At 44.5% G+C, this 24,874-nt stretch overlaps 3 protein-coding genes across 3 annotated transcripts in view; all 3 read right to left on the minus strand.

The window, feature by feature from the left end:
* Nucleotides 1-24,874, minus strand: part of LOC126558163 (uncharacterized) — a 481,612-nt gene that overhangs the window by 379,037 nt on the left and 77,701 nt on the right. The window lies entirely within an intron of this gene.
* The window catches only part of LOC126561177 (uncharacterized), a 408,397-nt gene that overhangs the window by 233,121 nt on the left and 150,402 nt on the right, over nt 1-24,874 (minus strand). The window lies entirely within an intron of this gene.
* On the minus strand, nt 11,100-11,822 carry LOC126557967 (uncharacterized). The gene has a single exon (XM_050213933.1). The coding sequence runs from the start codon at nt 11,769-11,771 to the stop codon at nt 11,100-11,102; it is 672 nt and encodes a 223-aa protein (XP_050069890.1). The 5' UTR covers nt 11,772-11,822.

Raw genomic sequence — 24,874 nt, forward strand, 5'->3', positions numbered from 1 at the left:
TGCAAAACCAACATCGGCAAAACCACCCGAAGTAGTTCGCTTGACTCATCGCTTCTAACGACGCACACTAGTTCCTGCTTACATCAGAGAGGCATCGTGAAGTGGAGGGTCCGAAAGGTGGAGTTTCCATCCACAAACCAACACGTACACATTACCCTTAACCCACACACACACACACAACCACACACGCACCGAAAAAAACACGCCACGTGTATGGTTGAATGTGGCAGGCGCGCGTCCGCGTTGGCAAATAGCTTTATGGAAATAAGAAACTTTTTCGGAATTTCAATATTGGAATTCCATATTATTGAATGTCTGCACACTTTACGCAGCCCCGCACCACCTCACCCTTAAAACTGGTAATGTGGGGAGAGGGAAGGGGGTTGGCTAGAGGGCGGAAGAGGCAAAAAGAGAAGAGGAACGTAGTGGTGCTCGCATTTTGACTGTCAGCAAGGGCGTAGCTGGGATTGATTCTGGCGAAAGGTGGTAGGCAACAAGGTTTTGGGGTTAGGCGTAACACGGCTTGCCTACCATTTGGGCGCGGTTTAGAATTGTAAGTGGTTCGCAGGCGACATTAATGCGTTTTTCTACATGCGTGTGTCTGCAAGAAGCGCGAGAAGGTAAGGAGTGTCGATGTTCGCTGCTCTTTTGTGTGCGGATTAATGGCGTAATTTCTCCCTTTTCATGACAAATGAGGAACCAAACACATCGTAGGACATTCCTTGATGCAGTTGGCGACAATTTCGCCACCCGAGAAACGGACGGCAATGCACGCGCGCTGAACTCAACGGCAGACTACGGCTGCCGAAGCGCTAGAAAGTAGTAAACGCCTAAATATATGCAACCCGTGTGTCAAACGCACTCAAAATGTGTGTTTCCAAAATTTTAAAACCATATCCCCAAAGGTATGCAATCTGCTACACAGAATCGATTTTTCGTAGCAGAATATTATTGTTTCGTGCTTGTTTATTTTCAAAGCGTAAATAATTCTTCGTAAATCGAATCGAATGTATCGATAAAAAAGTACCACACAAAAACAATAAATGAAACCTACCTTTTTTACTATCTAACATATAGCAAGCGATTAACACACGTATTCCAGGTTGATGGGATTTAATTTTCATAGACGTTGAATGATGGAAAATTGATCCTACCCTTCAATCTCAACTACTATCCCCTCATACTAACACACCCTCGCCTGCTCTACCCCTCCCCCACCTCCCCCCCCCCTCACCAAAAGCAACACACAAACCTGAAGCTCGCTTTAATCCTTCAGCAACCGGTAAACGAAAACGAGGGTAAGCGACACAATCAAATCCTCTCCGTTAAACGGTAAGCTCCGTACCGTAACCGAAGCACCCGTTGTGCCCGGTCAGCAACCACTATAACAACAACCAGCAAAAAGAAAACACACACGCACAAAAACATAAAAGTGGAAAATTTGATTGCATGAACGCACTCACTCAGGAACAGTTCGATTCCGTCCGAATAGTGTACGATTGTGTTTTGCATTCTGCACCCGATTAATGGTCCATTTCCCTCCCGCCCTTGAAAACTCAAGTGCACTACAAACACACACCGCCCCAACCGTCCACAAAGCGATGGTGCGCTGCGTTTGTTTTTTGGAAGGAAAGAAACAAAAAGAAACGAGCGTGCATAGTCGGTACCACAAACAGTGAACCGGTCGGAAATGGGACCGTTTCGTAGTGAGGAAATGCATCCATTTGGAGTTTTTTTCGTGCTATCCGGTTGGGTGTAGTATGTTGGCAGGATGGGAGTGTGTAGGTTGAAAAACTTGCCCGTTTCGGTGAGACGCTTCAAACGGTCAATAATATCTGTTTCAATTCAAACTACGGGGGATTTTGTGTTGCTTCTGTCGATGTTTTCTTTTGAGCTGGCCGAACATTCTGCAAAACAACTCATGCAACATTTACGATGATGATGATGTTGGTTGAGATGCACTCGTCGGTAAATTGGGCGCGCAAAACATTACGGCGAACGCATCAGTTCGCCTGTGCGCTGATTACAGCTCATTAATCAATGTAGATGGATATTAGGTGAGGGAGTAATCGTTTGCCTACTAGCTTTGATAATTTACTCTTCGAAATGGAATTTTATTGTACGCATGCTAAGCGGACATACCTTCTGCAAAATATTTATTTATAGCTGTGGGGAATTAAAATTGCTTAACGGGTTTTAATAACGAGTTTAGTGTCTCTCAAATTTTACAACTAGTGTCTCCATGCTTAAAACAATTAAACATTTTCACTGCTTTCGTGCAACCCTCATCTAATTCAGTATTCAGTATAGACGCTATCCACTGTCTATAGTGTGGGGCCGCCCGGTGGTGTAGGCGAAAGCGACACCGGTCTTCAAACGACAGAACCAGGGTTCAAGTCCCATCTGGACCCGTCTCACTTTCTCGTGGCAAAACGACATGACAATTAAACGTACTTTTTATTAACGTAAGATTCTTCTACAAACACGTGTTCAGCTTTTATTTTTATAAATTGTATCTAATTTTTCTCGCAACCGATCTCCATGCCCGAAATGCAGCTATATTTTACACACTTTTGTGTAATAACGACAAACCAAGCAACAAGTGGTTGGTAAATATTTTACTCATTTGCTACTAATTTACATACATACATGCAAACATTCACATTTGCATACTGATTTTTGCATATTTGCGCCTGAAATGGAGACAAATGACACATCGTCGTGATGGCGAAAAGTGGTACCCACAGAGAACCCCCCATTTCCTTACGTAACCGATTGTACAGTGGTATAGTGACCCAGTGCACCTTTGCCAAGCTGCATTCAACAACAGCAGACAACAAGGGGAACCAGCAAACAGGGCACAGAGCATCAAATACAACACTACAACACTTTTCATTGGGATGTAAATGACATAAAGTGTGCTATGTTGAAGCTTTTACCGAGACGTTTGAAAGGACAGCAAGAAAAGGAAACAGGCAAAGGTGTGCCCAGACACAGCACACAGTCTCCAGCTACGGATGACGATGATGATGATGATAATGTTTGCGATACCGTTGCCGACTTCGCTTCGTGTCCTCCCGAATAAAACGAATCCGTTTTATCAAAAGTCAAATGTTTGAATTTCATTAAAACTTTTCCTTGCGCTAGCTCAACTCCCTTCCGTTGGTTTCAAGGTGAAAACGATGCTGAATAGCGTGAGAAAGAGAGAGGAGGAAAGAGAGAGGGGGGGGGGGGGGGGAGGAGAGAGTTGCGAGTACGGGTTACCTGATTTCTGGAACCCCTGGTCCTTCCAGCCTGGCAGTCTTCAGCCATACCCGTGCCCAAAATTTGCTGGATAATTGGCTGCACCGTGTACTAGCTTCACCGGCACACCGTGGCGAAGAGGTACCTGTACCTTGGGGCGATCGGGTTGTAACATGCTTGCTCTCTCTCTGTCGCTCTCACTCTCACTCTCTCTATCTTGGCCTGCTCGCCTAGTATTCTTTTCGCACCGGGGAACTCAGCGCGTCCTTCAACACATCCGATCGCGCACGGCGTCCATTTTATTGCACCGAATCATTGCGCTCCGAATCGAACACCAAACGCTCGCACGCAGTTTGCGCTCCCGCTCCCCCCCCCTCCCCCACTCCTCCTCTCCTTTTCTCTCCCATCTTCCCATCCCCGTCCAAGACATCTAATTAATTTCCCACCCAGTTCGATGAGTTCGAGCTTTGCATGATGGTGGCCGCGCTCTTTCGCGCCGGACTACCGCACCGGAACCCGAGCTTGATTGACGGGCCCTCCATTTGCCTTCCATTTTTTTTTTTTGAGAGATAAGGAAATTTCTCCGATTCCTTGCTGGTGGTGGTGTGGGCGGTGTGAAAGTGTGAAGCGTTTCCACTTAATTATGGGTGAAAATTTTATAATTGCTAACACGTCACCAGACCTGGCTGGCCTTTGTTTTGCCGCCCAAGCGGTGGATGGTTGGAACTTTTTCCACTGAAATATGGGGAAGTAGCCGTGCTTAGCATTATGCTTTTTTTTTTCTTTCACGAAATCAAACTTAATTATGCTTGCGTCGTTGTTTTTAAACGAACATCTACATGCACTTTTCCACTTCTGTTCTGCTGATTGCATAACTTTAGGCAACCGAGATTCTTGAACTACTCGTAAGCCAAAAGTTTTTTTTCTTCTTGTTTTCTTCAATCAAACTGATTCAACGATCTAATCCATTAAAATTGCTGCTTGTTTCAAATGGTGCTCAAGAACGTTACTTCCCACTCGCACATCAAAAGCAATACGCCAAAATCCCTTTCGGACAACACGAGTTCCGCTACACTACAGAAAAAAAAATGCAATATAAATAAACGAATCACCAGCTCCAGCTATGATGACAGCTGTCAAATGCGAAACGAACCATTTGCCAACAAACCAAAAAGGAACTAATACAAGAAGACACACTGCAAAAACAAAAAAACCGAACCGAGAACGATCGTAAAGAATAATTGAAAACTACAGTTTTTGATTGATTTATGGAAATGTAACAACCGGAAAATCCCGATACGCATAACAGTTTGTGCGAAGATCGGTGAAAGTCGTAGTAGTAGCAGCACAACCACTTCGTTATCGTGTGCAATTTTCGGCGTAAAACCCGTCATCATTTCCGTTTCCAATTTCCCCCCCCCCCCCCCCCCCTTTTCCGTTTTGTTTGTAAGCCAAGAGTAGTTGGCGTACCGACAGTTTCCGGTGTATTATATCGTTCGCGTTTCGTTATGCTGTGCACTTGTATCAACGGGAGCAGTGATCGTTTCATCTTTCTCGTCCAGCAACACAGCTAAATGGATGATGGGAGCATATAAAACCGAGCGACTGACGACAGGACGCTCATCTCGCGTCGTTTTTATTTTGGGAAGGATGTCGGGTTAGCCGGGGTTTTTAGCCGTATCCGTGGCACATGCTTTCTTTATCGCTGTTGGATTGAGGAATTTTACTGCCTTTCGTCCACCATTTGCGTTGTTTGATACCATTTTTAGCACAATATATTGGTACACAAGCGGCACAAATTTACATTCATGTGACCGGTTCGGCGTGGTATGAAATAAAATATGTGTAAGAGAAATTGTGGAGAGAGAGAGAGAGAAAGAGAGAGAGAGAGGGCGAGGGGGTTAGCAAGTTAGCGAGGTCCTAGTGAATGCTGAAGCGCGAATGTAAAGCTCGAACCCAGCATAAGCCACAGGGCAGAATGATTGTGTTGAAGTACAGCTTTTTACACGCTATTTTTAAATGTCAACCGAATATTTCATTTCCGTGGAGATACGATTCTATGTTGTCTAGTCGTTTTTAAAACAAAATCAACTGGTGTGGGTTGTTCAGGGTTTTTGCAAGCCACATGGAAGCACTACTGTCTTCGCCGCTCTACCACCGAACCGCCCTAATTATTCGATGAAATGCACGCTGATCAAATTAAATCTTTTTCATGTAAATATTTAGCAACATAATTTTAATAATCGTTTTCATTGTTACAATAGCATATGCTTGCTAAAAAATCATTTGCTACATGCATTTGTGTTGCTTGAGAAACAGAAACTGGAATTAAATGTAAGAAACCCGCTCCATTTGAGGCCTTTGAAACTCGCTTGACAACATCGAAATGTATCTCCACGGCTAACGTTTCCAAAACAGCCTGTTAAAACCCTGCAAATACACACGTTTTTGCTTACAAGCCGATGTGATGGAAACTTTCGCTTAGTCGTTCACGATACACAATCCACGCGTTGCTTCTGCACGTATGGATAGCGCTGACGGAACGGGCAGAACAATGGACTGCGCCCCCTGACAGTGATCCAGCCGATCACCATTGCTCGCCGTTGTTGCATTCACCTAACTATCAGTACGAATAATGCTCAACCCGCGACGAGCGATTCTTTGACGCGTATCTTGCGCGTACCTGGGACCGCACTGGGACCGAGGAGACCGATTCTAGCGGCCAGATAATGGAACGATGATAGTCTGGATGATCCAATTATCGATGCACAGTTGCAATCCATTGATCCCTTAAGCCAAACGCCCGGCTGTACGCCCACTCGCCCAGCGGAATGTCAACGGACCTGTTTGACAGATTGGCGTACCGGAGTACTCGTCCGACCGGTGGTTCCCTTTTTCGGGTTGACATTTGCGTAGGTGCTGTAGTAATCTCTCGATATGCACGATACATGCCCGCGTCAGGCGTCCATTTCTGCTGGTTCCTGCTGGTACAGGAAAGGATTGGTTAATCCTTATTTAATCTATCATTCCATCGTGCGGGTCCATTTGTTGTGCGACTAAATCAAAGGAAGCTCGCAATCTGGAACATTCCGGCAACTCACCGTGTACAAGCTAGGAAATATAAAAAGAAATCGGCAATCTAACCCTGCCCCACCCCAAAAAAAACGCAACAACACCCGAAAACGATTGACATTTATATCGGGCGCGAGTACCAGCACCACCAAACAGAAAACCGTGTCCCAAAGCGATGGCTGCGAAAGCGGGAACCAGCTTTTGGGTGCAGTGATTTGTTGTCGTGCTTGAATTTATAGCCATCATTATTATGATTATGACAGTGTGCATGGGGTGGTGCGTGGGTATGCATATCTACCGGCGGTATTCATTTCCGGTACCATTCCGGTTCAGCTCCACTATATTCCCACCGGACGCCATGCCAATCCCAGCGAAAGAGCGCACCGCGATTGGGCCCCATGTGCAGCGACACCGGCGGAGCAGCGCCAGATAGCCCGCCGGGCTACAGTGTGTCGCAGAAGACGACGTCGATGATGATGAGGCAACATAAATTTAATGGTGTTTAATAGAGATTTATTGCGAGCGTGCAGACCAGACCGTGGTCGTTTCGGGATGAGTTAAGGGAACTCCCGGATGACAGCATGATTAAAAACGACTAACAAGATGTTAACAATGTCTGGGTGCGGTCATGATAGTACTGTTACATTTGTCTATACTGCTGGATTGGTAGGTTGACAGAATCGAATTCGAGTCCGAGTCTATACAACGGGTTTGGACGAGCAACGCGTCTTTAAAATACAGCTTCACATGAGCGATTCCAGCTTAAAAAGCAAAATATCCATTTGGTCCAAAAAAAACCCCCCCTACATGGATCAGTTTTCCGGTCTTAAGAATTTAGTTGGCCGCACAATAGTGAAGTCATTGTCATAAGAGCTAATCAAGAATATACCTGAGATCCCACAAGCCTAAGACGAGGCTTGTCAGTTTTGCGCAGAGCTCATGTCTCAAATACGTATGCAAGGGAGACACCTATTCAAATACTTTTCGGACCAAAGTGAGTCGATTAATGAAGCCTTCGTTTATGTTGGATAGAACCTGACTTGAACCTGACCGTTGTATTCTACGGGTTTTTGTGCGTCAGGAGTCCGTAAAGTCCAACCATTGCTCACCGAAGCTTCGAAGCTTTTTTCTACTCTTGCTACGATTTTCAAAAACAAAAACTTCAATCGCTTCAATATATGAGAGCTTCTGTAGGAGTTTATTCAGTTTTTAGCAGTCCATTGCCAAAACCTTTTTTTAAATTTTATTGCTGAACATTTAACATATCTTATTGTTGCAGACCGTTCAGATACCAATTAAAGGATTCAACGATGATAGAACGCTATGCAAAGACATCCATCTATCTTTACGTTCAAACAATCTCACCAGCACTCAATCTCACTTTATCCCGTGCGGATCTGCATCATCGTAATCATCAGCATCATCATCATCCACATCACTATCATCAAAGCCTAGGAGCAAGCGAACCCACCACGAAGTGGTGCCAGTACAGTGTTTTAATAAATCTTCACCATTCTTCACCATACATTCCCCCCCCCCTCCCCTCCCCCCATATCCCGGGGTCTGGAAAGGAACTGCCTTTTCCACACGCCACCAAATCACTCACCCTCCCCCATCACACCGTTTCATAACCCGAATGGGACCCACTGCCCTGCCCCGAGACTTAAAACCAATTTAATTTGCTAGTTTCAATCCGGCTGGTTTAATTAAAAACAATCTTGTCCTTCCAACTTTGCACTTTTGGCACCCCCCGAGACTCGACTCCGAGAGACCGAGAGTTTGCCCGTTTCTTTCCTGCCTTTCATTATTCGCACAGCCGCGCACAACCGGCATCGCCGTACTGCAGCGCAGCGCGGTCCATTCTCCCTGAGCGTTGCTACCCGTACCGGCGGACGATAAAAGTCTTGAGCGAGCCAAAGGTCCTGGGGATCAGAGCGTACAGCGAGCACGATGGAAAAGTAGCGCGAGAACGTCCGTCAGGACTCGCTCGCTAGTGGCAGGAGGAGAATAGGAAAAGCAAATAGAAAAAAAGTGTAAATTTCAAGTGGATGGGAGAGATACAAACGGTAGAAGCAAGACAGTTGGGAGGTGGGTTAGAGGAAGAAAAAAAAAACTTTCGGAGATAAATCGAATCATGCAGCGATCGGTCCAACACCGGCATTGACATTGAGATGGATGCCATCGTCCGACCATTTAGACCAATCAATTCTAACCGGGCACTTTGCGTTGGGCCGGCGCCTCGTCAGAATAGTGTTGCCCTTGACTTTAACCGGAGCCGTCAAATCACCGTTCAACCAGCGAAGACGAACGCTACTCGTCTGCTTCCTTGCGGGTAGGCTGTCTAGGGAGTAAGAGCAAACCACACTCCTTCGGCTCCTTTTTTTCCCGCCAACGGCGTGATAGTTGCCTTTGGCTTGAGATGTTTCCCTTCGCGTGTGGAAAAAAGCTAAAACACGCATACGAATAATGGTGGTGTTGGTTGTAGCAGTGTAACGCTTTTGATACGTCACCTTCCCGGATGAAAAGCGACCGGTTTCGGTCAAGAGACTAAAAGGTTAAAGTGGCAAATTGGATTAAATTAAAACTATCTCATCAATAAAGTTAGACCCCAAGGGAAGCTTTCGTTTGCCACAAGCCACTCACGTTCGGTAGTGGCTAGCTGGGGACGGCTAATCACATCTTAGCCGGATCCTTGAAATCTGCTCAACTTTAAGTGTTATTGTTAATAGACCAAATACCATTACAGACTTTGTTTTTGGATTATTTTTTTATTCTTCTTGGCCATTTTTTCCAGCGAAATGGATCAAGCAAACGATGAGTTTCTGGTTACTAAGATGGCGAGGAATCTCTTCTACCTTAGCGCGGGATACGGAGCTACCGACCTGGCAGCGTTCGTAGGAACTGCGTTCATTATCTTTCATTTTTAAGTCAACGTGCACTCAATTCTGAAAACCAATTAGAGCAGAACATCCGAGGATACAACGAACTTTGTGTGCCTGAATTGGATTGAAAGCTTAGACTGCTTAGCTTCTCGTATGCCACATTGTAAATAAGGCATTGTTCATTTCGAAATCCGGATCGAGGGAAAAATCTATCTTTCAATGTCACCGAGCACCATCTGCACAACCAATTTATCGACGTTAGCAGCCATTTTTATTCACTTATGAGCATTCCATGCGAGTATTTTTGTTGTAATGGCTACGTTTTTGTATTTTCGTTTCGTTCTCGCTGGCGATACTCAATTGGGTTGCTGCTGTAACATTGGAATACTTCCTCACCATATTAACTGCGCTTGGTATATCTGGCTAGGCATATTGTTCGATGGCTAAAGCCAATAATGTCCTTGTTATAACTTTACGGGTTAATTTGGTCATCTAAGCTGTATTTCAATTGCTTAGGGATGATGCCTATCTAGCGCGGGAAATGGATTATCGTACAAGAACCCGACGATTAAGGTGGTACATCAGTATTTGCTATAGGTATTAACATTTCCGAAAACCGACAAAAAAAAATCCTTACAAACAACATCCCATGATTCTTGTTTGTGTGGTTGCGGGGATGATGCTGCTCCGGATTACCATCATGGAAGACACTCAGTGCTCAGCAGTGAGCTTGACACTGCCTATGTCAGAATCAGCTCTTGGACGCAACAGTTCAATTCCAGAAATGAAAATTTGTAATTATCGTCCTTGTGGAAAAGACACAATTCTTTACAAGTCCGTTGCTGACAGGACACGTCTTCTGCCAAAAACACCTTGAGCGTCAGGAGGCACACTGTCCCGAGAGGTCCGAGATTCCGGTTTTACCCCGTGGCTTCGATGACCAACGATGATCGTGAAGTCAAGACGCCCTAAAACCCTCGCCAAATTATCACACCACGACGTCGTGACGGGTTGTTCATTGGCAAAATCGTCTCCACTGTCAATGTTAGCTGGGAATGAATGGTGAAAGTTTCGAGGAGGTTTTAGTCGGTAAGAATCCGGCAGTACACAATGGAAGGTGCCATGTGTCTCTATGAAGATCTCCTCCTCAAAAAAGGACTTTGGAATGGCTAAATCCGCCACTAAAGCCCTCCGTAAAAAACTCTCCAAGCTTTGAACAACCTAAATTACTTCGTAATGTCGCACGAATTTTGGAATTAATATGTACCACTCATTGAAATGTCATCCGCTTAGTTTGTCGTACGCCGGCTTTGACAGATCAGCCGCAAAATGTAGAAAGTATTTGTTTCATTCTGGGAAGCCAAACCAAACAATCAGTTGAAAACAAACAATCCAAACAAAGAATGCTTATCTTGCTCGCTTGCTGAAGGCGGCGGGTGTGGTAGATGATGGATGGATTCATTCCGAAGAGCCCACACCCACTTTCACAACAATCAAGACTTTCTCGCGCCTTATCACAAAACAAGCAATCTTTCCTACCACGTGCATTGTTTCGGTACCATCTCGGTTACACCTCGGCAGGTTTCTGTGGGGCAGCACAAACGCTACGCTTTATTTTGCAACATCAAACATGTAGACACAAAGCACGCACTGCGTACGCATTTGTGCGAAGCCAGTTAATAAATTATGCACACCAATGTTTAATGATTTCGGTAATATTTAATCTGTGCCCCCGTTTGGCCACCACGGCTCCCAGAACCGTGACAGCCGGTGTAACAGATTTGCTCTAAATGGGTTTCGTTGTCGTGCCTGTCATCGTCGTCTTCCCACGGCCACTGTCGCAGCATGCCGTGAGGTGATCCGTCCAATCGTTCGTTCCTTGGTTGGGAGGGGTCGCTGAAGTTAAACTGTGGCCGGTGCAGACTCGGCTGGCTGTGGTTGTTCGGCCGCAGCGGCAGCAGCAGCAGTGGCGCGTGCAGTAGCCTCCTGTTCCAGTGCCTTGGCGGCGGTCAGGACGGTGCGAAGCTGGAGCGCATTACAACGCTTGTACTGCCAGTACGCACCGGGCGTGGCCAGCATCTGCTCGCAGGCGTCAAAACCCTGATCGCTAGCCGCCTGCAAATCCTTGGCGCGCTGCTGCAAGTCTTCCGGCAGATCGGCAACCGCTAGCCGGCCAAGCACATCGGCATTGGTAGCGACATTGCGCAGATTTCCGGTAGCGGCAGCTGGAACCATCGGCGTCGGAGCCACCGGCGACAGAGCCATCGCCATACGTCCAAAGGCCAACGGGCCAGCTACGGGTGTGGGTGGAACACCGACTGGTAGGTACGGGACCGATGGGAATAGTCCGGGCGCCGGGAACATGGGAAGCTGTCCAACGCCGGGACGGCCAGGGTAAAGCGGCAGTCCACCGACACCCGGATAACCTCCAACGCCACCACCGAAGCCCGGTGGAAGCGCGCCCGGCAGCTGACCGGCCGCTCCGAATGGTCCGAACGGGCCGAACAGTGATCCGGACACGAACGAACCGGACACGAGTAGAAACAGTAGTCCACCGGTAAGCAGCTTATTCATCTTGTAGATTGATTGTGGCTGTGGTTGCTATTGACACGAAGATTCTGGCACACGACCGTTTGGGCAGGAAGAAGTCGTCTATACGCTGCTAGCGAACGAAAGCTCGCCGATGCTCGGAGTAGAAGAAGTGATGGGATCCCTTTGGCTTCGGATAACGGTTGATAACACTTCGAAGTGAAAACACCGTTTGACATGCTACCTGCCAGTAGCTGGCAGCTTTTATAGTCCAACCCCTGCCACGGTGGCGGATGGATTTGCTGCAGTAGTTTTATTTTCGTAACCAACTTCCGGCTAGAATTGCAGCAAACGGTCTGAAGAAATAAATATCGGAACTTGCCACCCATGCGCATATTTGCCAATCGGATCACCGGATCAGTGGGTGCCTTAGATACCGTACACGGCTTCCCGTTCAACAACAGGTATTACCAATGTCAAGCAACAAGGCAACGCACAAACACGCGCGCGCGCCAGACACAACTATGCAGCCTGGGCGCTAATAGTCATCTGTTTATTTAAATTTCATTCGCCCCGATAAGATGCCCCAGGCGGTAATGGATGGCAGCCGGATGCTGTGGAAGCACTGTTCCCGCACGGAAACAGTGTGAAGTAGCGCGCTAACTACTGCTACCGCGTTGCTACTAGTGTGCAGAACATGGCCCATTATTGCCCACGGGGGTGGGTGAGAAGAACGCACAAGATAATGAGAAGAGTGCTCGACGGCAACAACAGCACCTGGTCGTCACGGTGTTGTTGTGCATTTGTTGTTGAATCGTTACGTGTTTCTGTGAAGCTATCAGGAAATGATGGTAAATGGTCTCCGGAGATAAGAATTCTTTACCGAGTGCATCACCGTTAGCTATATTTACGTAGGGCAAGAACGGCGTCGATTTTTCCGTTTATTTAATGCTTTGCCAATCTGGATATTTTGAAACAAAAATAATTCAAAGCAATGAACAATTCCTCCAATCAGATTTTATCGCTACAAACATCAAATGTCCTTAAAAAAAGCATTTGAGTTTCCTTGTTTCTTTTCTATACGCTCAAACCTTTGATTCGTTTGGTCATAAGTCGAATAAGATAGAAATCTTCTTGATGGAATGAAGGATTGAGCCTTCTGGAACTATGAGGCCATCTGGAGCCTCATGGTACGGTTTGACTACAACTTTTCTTGTCTGATAACGTTCCACGGACAACGATCGCCCCTAGACGACAGCATTTAATCGATAGAGACGATAGTACCCTTAGAGAAGGAGATCTTGGAAGGTAACGCCGCTTAGCTCCTTGGATTGGACAACGCAACCAGCGAACTCCGAAGGTTCATTGTTTGGGAAAATCGTCCTATACGAAGGCCTTCAAAAAACTTCAGCGAACCAGAAGACTCCAACAGCACACGGTACATCGCACTCTGATGTACCTGGGTACCGAGTCCAGGACTGTGCTGACGGAGGACGTCAATTGCATTCTGATGGTTGTCACAGTCGGAGTGTAGCATATCTGCTAAACATCTCTTTAGAGTATACATTATTTCACATATAACAAGCCTTACGTAGCATTTTACGGTGAGCGGAAATTCACCAATTTAACAAATAACCTGCATTAGCCAAGAGCGTGAGAAATGTACATTCAGCTATTTTGACCACGCGCACGCCTTAACATGAACATTCAAACACTTACCAGCGCACCCGGCTAGCGAGCGACGCAATGCAATATGATATCAGTTCAAAACAACCAGCGAGTCTAGACAGTGGTCAGCAACACAAAACAACAAAACACAAACAAGTAACTTCATGCATAGCAAGCATATAGATCCAACGACGAATGATATCCGACACATTTCTTGCAAGTGCAGCAATCAATCGCACCGTGACACATTTTATGCTTACGTAAATATTTTTGTACGAAATGCAATAGCAATAAGAACAACCACTAAGAAATAATATTGGTTACAAAAACGACCAAAAACTATTGTAAGATTGGATATAAATAAAGCGGTCTTGGAAGCCACAGACACCACACAGACAGGCAGAGAGAAGGTACAACAAGCTAAACCTAGCGTTCAATTCTTTCTAGAGGTTTGAGTGTCCCCCTACCCAAGGTAAGGCCTCAAACCTCCAACATGCCAGTAAGGGATATTCCTTCTGAACATCCAAAGTCGCCTGGCCGACTTGCTCCGCTGATGAGCATCGAGAGTCCCCCTACCAAAGGTAAGGCCTCGATGTCTCCAACTTTCCTGTAAGGAAGATTCTCATCCAGAATCTTCAGACTGCCTGGACAGTCAGATAAAGGAAGATATTGGTCCGCACAGTTAGCAATCACGTTGTTCTGTTCTCGTCGCGATTATAAGTCCGAGTTTATTCTTCTCCACCACATGGCGACAGTGAATCTCTTCTTCCCACCACATAACGACTGAGAACACAAATATTCTTCTTCCCACCACAGGAGCATCAGGAAGTTGCTCGTCTATCTCGTGTAATCTGATCGGTCTGAGAAGGGCATCCAATTCATCCAAGCATGGATAAAATGTCATCAGGAAGCCAGTGTCCGCCCCTTGGCCTCAGTCCCTTACAAGGGAACCCTACTTTACCGTAGGGTTAAAGAGTTTAAAAGAACCCTAAATTTCTAGACCGTCCAAATTACTCTCTAAATCTTGCAATTTCCAGTTATCTGGAGTTCCATTAGCAGGAATGCATTTTAACAACATATCACACCCTTCAAGTCTTCAAGAGCATCAACTCTTCAATGTTCGTCTGCGATAATTCCTCCGGAAGCAAAAAGAAACCCAAAAATAAACTGTAAAATACTTAATCTCGTTTCCTTTCCCTAGTGTTTGCTTCCTTTAACCAGCGCACAGCGTAAAGCTCTCCAACGCTACCTTACGAAAAAGAAATATGCGAATAAATCATTCCACCTACATACAGACTGACTAGTTCTTCGTTTCACACCCGTTCCTGTAGCGTGTTTTAAGTGTTTCTTCTCCGTTACCCTATTCCTGCTTACCGTAAACTACTATTTTAGTCGATTCGTAAAAGTTTTACTGATACAAAAACTTACACCCATACTAAATAGTAAATAAATAAATAAATATAAAAACTTACACACTGAAAACAAAAAAGAAGGAGCTGTGGACACGTGAGCTTGGACATTGGGTGCTGTGCCCTATGCACTACACCGATGGAAAGTTACTCAAAAATACTGCACCCACACACACCCGTGCAAAGTACGAATATACAGTGAGGAATATTTTAGCTTCAGCTACGGAAACAGCTGTACGGTGCATATTCTAAGCAAACTTCTAACTGCTTTTGCTACTCCGAAACTTGCTCCACGCCTCAGCACAGCTTGGCGTGGCTCTTTTTGTCCCTATTTTTAAAATGCAGTTTTAAAATGGATTTGTTTTCCACTTCTTGGAACTGCACCAACACACTTACCCAAAACACACTTCGATTGACGGACGTGCTGCATGTAGGTAGGAGGAAGTTCCGCGCACTGGTACCTGGCATTCCGGTGGTCTTACTTTTCTACAAAAACGTTTTAACTTTTCAAAACCTTCGTAAGCCAATATCGTTGGTAGCGAGCGAGTTTTCCACAATAGGAATAAAATACGGAGGGACGTACTTTCTAAGCGTTCGGTATGGAGCGTGCACTGGAGCAAACCGAGAGCCGAGGTAACCAATTCACACCCTAAAATTTATTACTTAAATTAATCTTTGAATTAAACTTTCCATTTCCGTTTCCCCAAAGAACATTGGGATTTCAGGGGTTTTCTCTTTTTTTCATTCGATTAAATGGGGGTGAGTTTTGTGTACCCATGAAACGGGTACAGGAAGAAAAAAAAGGGTGCACGTGAGACCGAAAAAGAGGGCAACAAAAGGAATCCTAAGGATAATGGAATCTTGGTGAAACTTTGAATGTCTGCTACGATATAGCTAGTACCCAAGCAACATTATAAGTTTGAACATAGTTGTTACAATGTTGTTATTCACTAGAAATATTTTCAAGATCTCGTTGTCCTAAATGCCCTAGCAGAACGATAGTAAAGCTCTGCTAAATCTAAAAGGGTTCAGTCTATAGAACGTTGGTAAGATCGCTTCTTAAAAGCAATTCTTTGCTTCAATATTTTCCAGTTAGAGAACTTTTTCACTTGATCTAGAACTCGACTATCTCATGTTGATTTAACGCCAAAGAAAAGTCAACTGCTGATACTGTTAATGTGATTTTAGTTCGTGATCAATAAAATTAAAGTGAATTTTCATAGTCAAAAATCTTTGGATTAGTTTGAGCTTGAGACACTTGCAGGATTATTAGAGGAGGATGCAGAGTGTTACAAGAAAAACTGCTATGGATCTTGCCTTGTACAAAGTGTTTCTTGGGTACGCTCGTGAACCTTAAGGAACCTTCAACCCCTTATCGATGCGTTGTTTTTGCTGTCGTCCTTTTTACTGGTGCCTCTAAATCAGAGTTAGAAAAACAATTCTCCTTCATACACAGACAAACACACCCTTCACAAAGAGTTAAGAGGGTGAGCCGCAAACCAATGATTGAAACACAAAATAATGTGCTCGAGAACGGAATTTGCAAAAACCTATTGGTTATGGTGTGTGTGTGTGTGAGAGAGAGAGGATGTGAGAGCTTATACTTCGTGCGTCCATTTTGTCTGACCTTTCGTCTCGGTTAAAAATTGATGTGCCCTTATTTGTCAATTTTACCGTATAGCGATTTGCAATTTGCTGTTTGCGAAATGTATTCTTAAAAAACCAGCAACATACATGATGTGTGTATGTGTCATCCCCCTACTTTTTTGCCTTGTGGAAATAAAAGCTGAGCTACCCTTAGAGAGAGAACTCTCTCTCTCTCTCTCTCTCTCTCTCTCTCTCTCTCTCTCTTTCTCTCTCTCTCTATCTTCAGCTCCAACCTTGGTGATGTTGTGAGATAATGGGCATGGGAACAGTTTTGTACCGGACCGGGAACCGGGAGCAAATAAACAACTATTCGCAAAGTACGCAACGCAACGCAGGAGCTTTGAAGCATGCATCCGGTTCCGCTTGTTCCCTACTATTAGGGGATGAAGTTTCAAAAAATTGCGAGCAAAAACACACACACACACACAGGCTCCCTGAGAAAGCAGCCGCATGCCTTGAGCGCTAATGGTCGACGTTCTTCTTCGCCTCGACGACGGACAACAACGCTTTCGATGATGCTTGGGGGTGGTGTGGTGGGTTGATATGGCAAACACTAGGCACACTATTTTTCTTCCATTTCCGTTGAACATTTATTTCCTTTCCTTTTTTTTGCTCTACACAAGTGAATGTGGATGCTGCACACCAACAGGGTTGAATTCGGGCAGGCTCGGGACAAGACATCATCGGCCAGCCTGACCGCGTCGGGCGACCGTTGGATGGGCATTTTTTCTTTTGCGCTCCTTCTGCCGAGCCACTCCTTCCCATTGCCGGAAGTATAAACCGAGAACCGAGACCGGAAGTGCACTAATGAGATGAAGAAGAAACAGATAGGAATGTGTTTATCGCGTCACTGCACTGGCGTGCGCTTCGCAGCTCGTTCGCTACTCCCAAGAAGAGGAAGGAGAAGCAGTATACATCTTTCGTCCTAGCACTGGGACTCTTGAAAGTAAGAAAAGCACGAGAAAAATGTGTGCAAGCAGAAGGCATTAAAGTGACGCGAGGAATAATAAAACCAACACTATCCCCTTAAGATAGTGTTGTCTTGGGAAGGGATGAAGCTATTCCTTTGACCTGACCTACGCTTGCCCAAGCCGCGTATCGGTTTTCCGAGCGGACAAATAATTAATTATGCGGTTCGTGTTGCCCATTGCTCGTCGAGGGAAACAATCGTCCCGCTTATGAGTCAACCTAACTGGAAGCGAATGTCTCTACCTCTCTAGCAATGCAGTTGGAGAGAAAGATGCCTACGGAGTCATCCAAAGTACGTGCACCTCTTTCAACAACATACGAAACAATGTCGCACATTCCCCGGACAAACTGGTTGAAATTAAAGTTCGATAAAATTGTAAGCTTCCATGTTATGGCACCTTTTGACTAATAGCGAATCATGTCACATCGATTGTATGAATGGCTCCAGAGAGCTGTCATGGAATGTATCATGGAACCTGTCATGTCGCCGAACCGTATGCAATCCGCATTACAAAATACGCTGTCACTCGCTACTCACTCACTCACTGGCGTAACGTATCGCGGCTATACGTCACAAAAACTCGGCAACACGACCTTCCATCGATAGCCCACCCATCATCACATCCGGTTAATGTACCTACCTGCAGGGTCGTCTCAGCCATGCTTGACATACAGTATTAGTCTTACCCTTTTACCTATTGTGATGTGACCGCGCCGCGTACCGATGCATTCAGGAGTGCACCGTTCCTAATATAATACGTGCCGGTGAGCGTGTGCAAGATTTGCTTTTCTTACCTTACCTATTCTGTGCGAATTTCGTGGGGTTTGCTGTTCCCGATTACCTCATTTGTATTCCTAATTGGATTTGATGCTTGTCGGTGGTTGGAATAAGGTTGCGCCTGAAGTTATGCACAACCACTGAGACTCATTCTGATGGTTAGTGTTACTGCTGTTGGGATGACGTATTGGTAACGGGTCGATCACTTCTTGGCCAGCGATCAGCTGATACACCACGTAGTTGGAGAGTCAATCCTCACTACGGGGCAACGGATCCGGATGGGATTTGAAACCCATTTTGTTTGTTTGGCCTCTCTGGTAAAGTTTTCCCGTGATTTTGCCTGCATCAATCTTGTTCGCCTGGAACCTTTACATAGCTGCTTTCATTGCCTAAGAACAATCTACATTTTTATTTGAACAATTCAATACAAAACAATTCAACGATGCATACTGCCACAACTAAAGCTCTCAAACACACGAAAGCTCACCCAATGCTCGTAAAATGAAAAACTTCAACTTCGTTTGGAAAAAAAAACCCACACAACTATCGGTATTGCTCACTAATTGAAGTCTTAAGCCCGTCCGACCCGCATGGCCAGGAGGTGTTTGAGGGCGGAAACGGAAAAAAGGCGGAGTTGATATGTGACAACCGAACGTGCGAAAAGAAACAACAGCTATGGTACGCGCGCGCGCTAACAAAGAGAAAGACACGCTGATCATCAATAATATTCGGCCCACTGTATTCCATTAATCATTAAAAACAAAACAGTCGTAGCGCGAAAAGCGAGCGAATGGTGGTGAGTAAGGAGTGAGGGATAAAATTAAAACCAACCACCATCTTCCTCTCCCTCTCTCGCTAGCACCCTGCCAGCCCGAATGCTTTCAGCTGCAGTTCGCCGTTGCCATTTTGCCGGTTTCGGTAATCGCTGTTCCATGTCCATTCTCGGCTCGGTACGCTCAACATTACCGCAGACGCTCCTGGGACGGTGCTTGTGTGTAAGAGGTCATGTGGGTACCACCCGCTAGGATGGCAATGGTTTTAAAAACATGCACACTAGAATGTGCACCACACACACACACACATTCATGTCGGGTTGGATTAAGCTGTTGAGTTATTGTTTTTTAATTTGCTTCGTATCGTACCGGTGCGATGGGTGAGCGATGGAAGCGGGTGCGGACAATTACAGGTTTGCCCCCCTTTCTCGGGGGACTTTAGGAAGTGCACCTGTTCACCGTTCCGAAGATGAAGCAGACACGGTGCTTTGAAAACGTACGAACAAAACAAGCATTCTAAAGTGGTAATTTTGTCATGCAGATTGCATAACTTTGTGCGTTCCTTACCATTATGATGTTGTTCGCAAGCAGGAATTTTCTGCTAAAGTTTTATCATGGTTAGTGGCAGATCAGAACTGTTTTATTATGACTTTGTATGATGCTAAACAGTTGTTTTAAAGTCATCTTTAAAAGGTCTTAAAATGTTGAGAAGATTCATCGTTAATACAGTGTTTTTTTTACAGTGAAAATAAAATCTTCAAGCAGCGATAAGGGAGTCTTGAAGCTTGATCCTGTAACCTGGGAACGTCCAAAAAATAATAAGGTCTTTAAGCCTTCAGTTTTAGTGACTTAAATCAGCCAACTCCACACAGCGGTATCATTAATGTACAAGTATGAAAGTAATATGTTTAAGAGCGTGCTGGATTTTATCACCTTTTTTCTTTAGTCAAACGTCAAATATAAAGCAATTCAAGGCGTGAAAAATGAAGCTTTTCATGCGTTCCTTTAAAGCTTTACAAAGTTTTACCTTTTTTATTTTTGTTTTGTAACTCAAAATTCCTATCCTCAACCAGCAAGCAATGGAGACGCCTGGTACCTCACGTTAGTTGAACATTTTTTTTCCCTTGTTTTTATTCTCCCCCTCACCCCCAATTCGCTCGAACTGGAATGTGCAAGTAAATTCATAATGAAGTGTGCATGGAAAACAATAACATCGCTTCCACACTAGCCACAGCAGCCGAAGCGGTACGAACAGAAATAAAATGTTTAATTTAAAAGATTGACATTGTGCTGCCGCTGAATGGTAACTGTGCAAGCTCGTGACTGTGTGCGTATTTTGTGTACACCATTCCATCACCGGTTTGGAGCTGCTGTCATCAGCCTTTCTTTGGTTGAGAGTTTTCTCCAGTCAGCTTGTCCATTTTTCCCCCGTTCCTCGGGGACACGTAATGGAAATCTCTGTAGCATCCCGTTTTCCGACTAATTGATTATGGTGATTGCCTTCCCGTTGCCAATCCTCAGACTCTCACGCAACACGCACACACACAATATATCTCCGATTTCATTCCAATTGCTGCACACACCACACACCATAAATCATCTACCATCGTAAGGCTTATCCCTGCTTTAAACCCTTCGCCACACAGTGTTCAACGCAAGGAGTTTGGTTGAGCGGGAAGGGCAGGTGAAAAAAATACATCCTCATAACAGTACTTTTTATCCTCTCCTCCATATGACAAACAACAGTAAAAGCCCATCGTTACAAAACCAATTTATTAAAAATGCAAAACGCAACTCAACAAATTGACTGACTGTCGCTAAGAAGCATGTGAAAATCGTGCCCGCGTACACACGCACACACGCACATGGGGTGAGTGAAAAAATTGGCACCCCAACCTGTGGAAGAAACACAAAAAATCTACTCCCCTACGTACGGCTACTCGTAGCCGAAAACCGACTGTTTACATTTAATTGAAAAACCATTTCCGGGTGCGGGTACGGGTACCGCTTGCAATGTACACACGCCACATGAATTGATAATGGAATTTAATTTGCCATATGGCAGACCAATTACTAGTAAAATATTTTTCGACTTGATGGGAGGTTTTTTTTCGTGAGCGGCAACGGTTGCTTTAGCAGCCACCTTCTTTAGAATGAGAAAAATAATATGCCTTTTACGCTAATATGTGGTTGTGTGTGTGTACGTGTTCGGGTAAGTTAAGAAAAATTAGATCTTCTTTTTTTGTTGTTGCTTCGCCTCAAACGTGCATATTGATGGAGCGCTTCATTCGAACGTCAAACGCCGGCTCCAGAGCCATTTTTCATAGTTAATTTCCATCGTCATTCTAAACGCAAATAACATTCCTTGTTTTGTCGGCATAACTACCAAGAACCAATCCGTATGTGTGTTTGTGTGTGTGAGCGTGTTTTTTTTTTGCGCCTGCCCCCGTTGACTCTCACAAGTTCACAAAAGTCAATGACGATATGTGGTGCCATCATCAGTAAAGTTTGATAGGCAAAAAGTAACGGCAAAACGAGCAAAAGCGAGCTCTATACAGTGGCTGACAAAATAAAGTGTCCACTTTGAAAATCGGTCTCTCTTATCATCTTTTGGGACTATGTTTTAAAATTGACGTCCAGATCAATGAATCTTTATAAGGATTCTCTGGTACATCTTTGGGCAAATCATCCGTAAGCAGGGTAGTGATATGAAGCCAAACAGCAAAGAAAACCAAGGTTGTCTTCCTCTCTGGTCCGAACTAAGTTCAATCAGAAATCAAGCAACCCTTGCTTCACAAATCAAAAGAAAACTATGTTAAAGAGCTGGACCAGAATGGATCTGTCAAACTGTTATTTCACAAACACTTCTGCGCATCTGAAACTGTTATTTTAAATTCTTCTGCTCGACTGTTTGATTAAACTGGACTAAAAAATTGATATTTTCAACTCCAAAAAACATTTTTTTTCTTTAAACATACATATTTTTTAAGCCTAAATGAAGCGATGCAAGTTTTGACGTTGAATTTTAACAATTACAGTATTTATTACTATGCTATAAATACAATCCTTATATATAACAAGATATAACAAAAATTTTTTTACAGGATTTTAGAGTGACTTAAGCTATACAAAATACGGATGAAAGATGATAATAAGTGAGTACTTTGTTGTGCCGGTCACTGTAGAGCTGGAAAATGCTGTAACATATGCAATTCTTTGCTATTCTACTTTGTACACTTGCGCCATTTTTTTACATTCTATTAATAATCTACCAATTCCCCTTAACATTCCTTTAGGTTCGTACACAATCATTTCCTCTCTTACTGGGGCTAAAAACATAATAAAAACCAGTGAAAAAATGTACGCTACCTTAGCGTACACAGGACACTGATATTCCTTAACATTTTCTAGCTGCTTGCTGCTCCATTTTTTTTTCCTGCTTTGGCAATGCTCCCTCAAGTACAGCGGGAAATTGTTCTCCACTGTCGCTAGCAATGGTCTAACTTTACAAATGTTATAATAAATATTGTTAGAACCCCTATAAGCAAACCATGCCAAGCAAGAACAAAGGGATCCTTTCCCTCTTCTTTTTACCCCTCTTCACTAGTAAGGAAGAATAGAACATAAGCTCTCCGCCAAAAAAAAAACTTGCATGGCATTCACTTATACGCAACTTTTTCGGTCACAGAATTGAAAGGAAAGCAGAAAAGCAGCATAGCCTGCCAGCCTCTATCAATAAAGATGATGAAGACACATAGTTAGGATTAGGTTGGGTACGTATGATAGCAGCATAGGGGTAGCAACGCATTAATGATCGCTGATGACTACTTTTCATACCGAATGTTAATATTTCGACACTGACATCATTTACACCATGCGTTGCGATGCGCCTGAAGGTTTGCTTTTATTCGCACAGTGATGTTCACTCTTCCCTCTACCACATAATTCACCAATACAATGGTGCATTTAAAACAGGCAACAAACACTATGTTACTCAATGCTGTTTTACTACAACTACACAACTGTTTTACGAAACATTTAAACCCTGTTATGAAATTAAAAAATGTATAGTTTAAGCTTGATTTGCTTACAATAACCTTCCTAAATCGAAACCGAACCCTGTACTGAAATGTACACTGATCTATTAATTTCGTTACTTTGAAGACACCTTTTATTTTATTTTCTGTTTCACATGCTACGTTCGAAATATGTCTTCCGTTACAATTAAGAGCTATTTTATGAGCCCCCAGACAGCGCAAGCGAAACCCGCCGTTCGCCAACGGTAAGACAGCGGAGTAAACCATTAGCGAAAACCATTTCCGTTTGCTCGTGAAACGTAAAAAGCAATAAAACTTTACCCCACCTTTGGATCGTTGGACAGTGGAAAGCGCACAACAGAAGCACCGAAAACAACCCGTGCATGCCGGCACTGTTGAGCACGGTGACAAAACTAAAACAAAAACCCCAACAAGTCCCCTGTTGACTTGGCCCGACCGTGCCAAGCGCATACTCGCACCACTTCCCCGAGACCCGGGTGTGTTTGTCTCTGCAAAAAGGTAACTCTTTTTCTGAACGGCACAGGCCGTGCAGAAGGCACGAGCCGAGTGAGCGCCTGCGGAAGACTTTTGCTACAAAACCTCAAAATCGTCCCTTTCGTAAAGATGAGAAAATACCGGTAAACGCCTCGCTTCCCGGCGCTGCATGTCCCGAAGACAGTGTGAAGCAGTGAAGCAAGTGCCACCTACTTACAACGATTAAGAAACAATTAAATCAACGATAATTTAATCTCGCACGCCCTTTTCCGACTTTTCTCTGACGTCGCGTTGGTTTGTCTCGCTTTTCTTATGGTGTGTTTGTGCAATAAAAAAATGTAAAGATGCGCTGAAAGCTGCCGTCGTTGTCCGGCAAAATGGTGGTTGGTGTGGGGTTTGTAAGCAGAGCGCAGCTACATTGCGAGCATCTTGAGCGCATTACTTGAATATTATTACTGCACAGTGGTGAGTGTAGATGACGCTGCTACTGATACGCGACTCTAATTCTTAGATTTTTGCTTGGCATAAATCGAACTCCAGACGGCTCCGACGGCTCCAAACGGCTCCGGCTGCCGACTAGCAGCTCCGGACAGTTCCAGACGTGCAAAAATCTAGCCGTGGGTGCGGTTCCGTGAACCCATCACTACAGATTGCCAGCGAACTAGGGCACACCCTAGTCGGACTTGATGTTCACGACGGTTACCTACTCTCCATTCTGGATGTTCAAGCGTCGTCTCGCGGACACTCCCACATAGCAAGTTGAGGTGTCTCTAAGATCTGGACATCCAAAACGATGTGCCTCCTGAATCCAACATTCCACATTTGGGCTTGAGCTGGCGCGTCCACGAGCTGACTCTTCCCATTCATGTAGGCCTCTGTTCCAACAAAACATCTTTCTTCGCCATTTTATTTTACTCAATGTTTTACTGTCACAGAAATCCGTCACATATAGGGTTTATCGGGTCACTTTACGTTTTGAATGATGTATTCCGTCGATTCTGAGATGAATTTCCATTTCTGTCGAGCAATTCCATTTCAACCATATGTATTTTCAATCCTAACAAATGATTTTCAACTGATATTTGACATTTTCAAATGTCAACTCACACCTGGATGAAAAGTAAACAAACCGAAACTATGGAGGTGTTTCCATTTTAAATGATTATTTATTTTGAGGTTTTAAAAACACCCAATCACAAAGTGACTTCGATAAACCCTGTAGCAAAATCGTGGCTTTTCATTATTCCCTTCTCCGTGTCGCTGCCTTTGTTCCTTCACTTCCTGCACACACTCATCATCGATGCTACTGCTATTGCCCAGGGAATCGGAGCAGAAAATAATAGAAGCTGATGCTGATGTGGCTGTATGAAAA

Source organism: Anopheles maculipalpis, chromosome X (genome assembly GCF_943734695.1).
Source record: "Anopheles maculipalpis chromosome X, idAnoMacuDA_375_x, whole genome shotgun sequence".
NCBI lineage: Eukaryota > Metazoa > Arthropoda > Insecta > Diptera > Culicidae > Anopheles > Anopheles maculipalpis.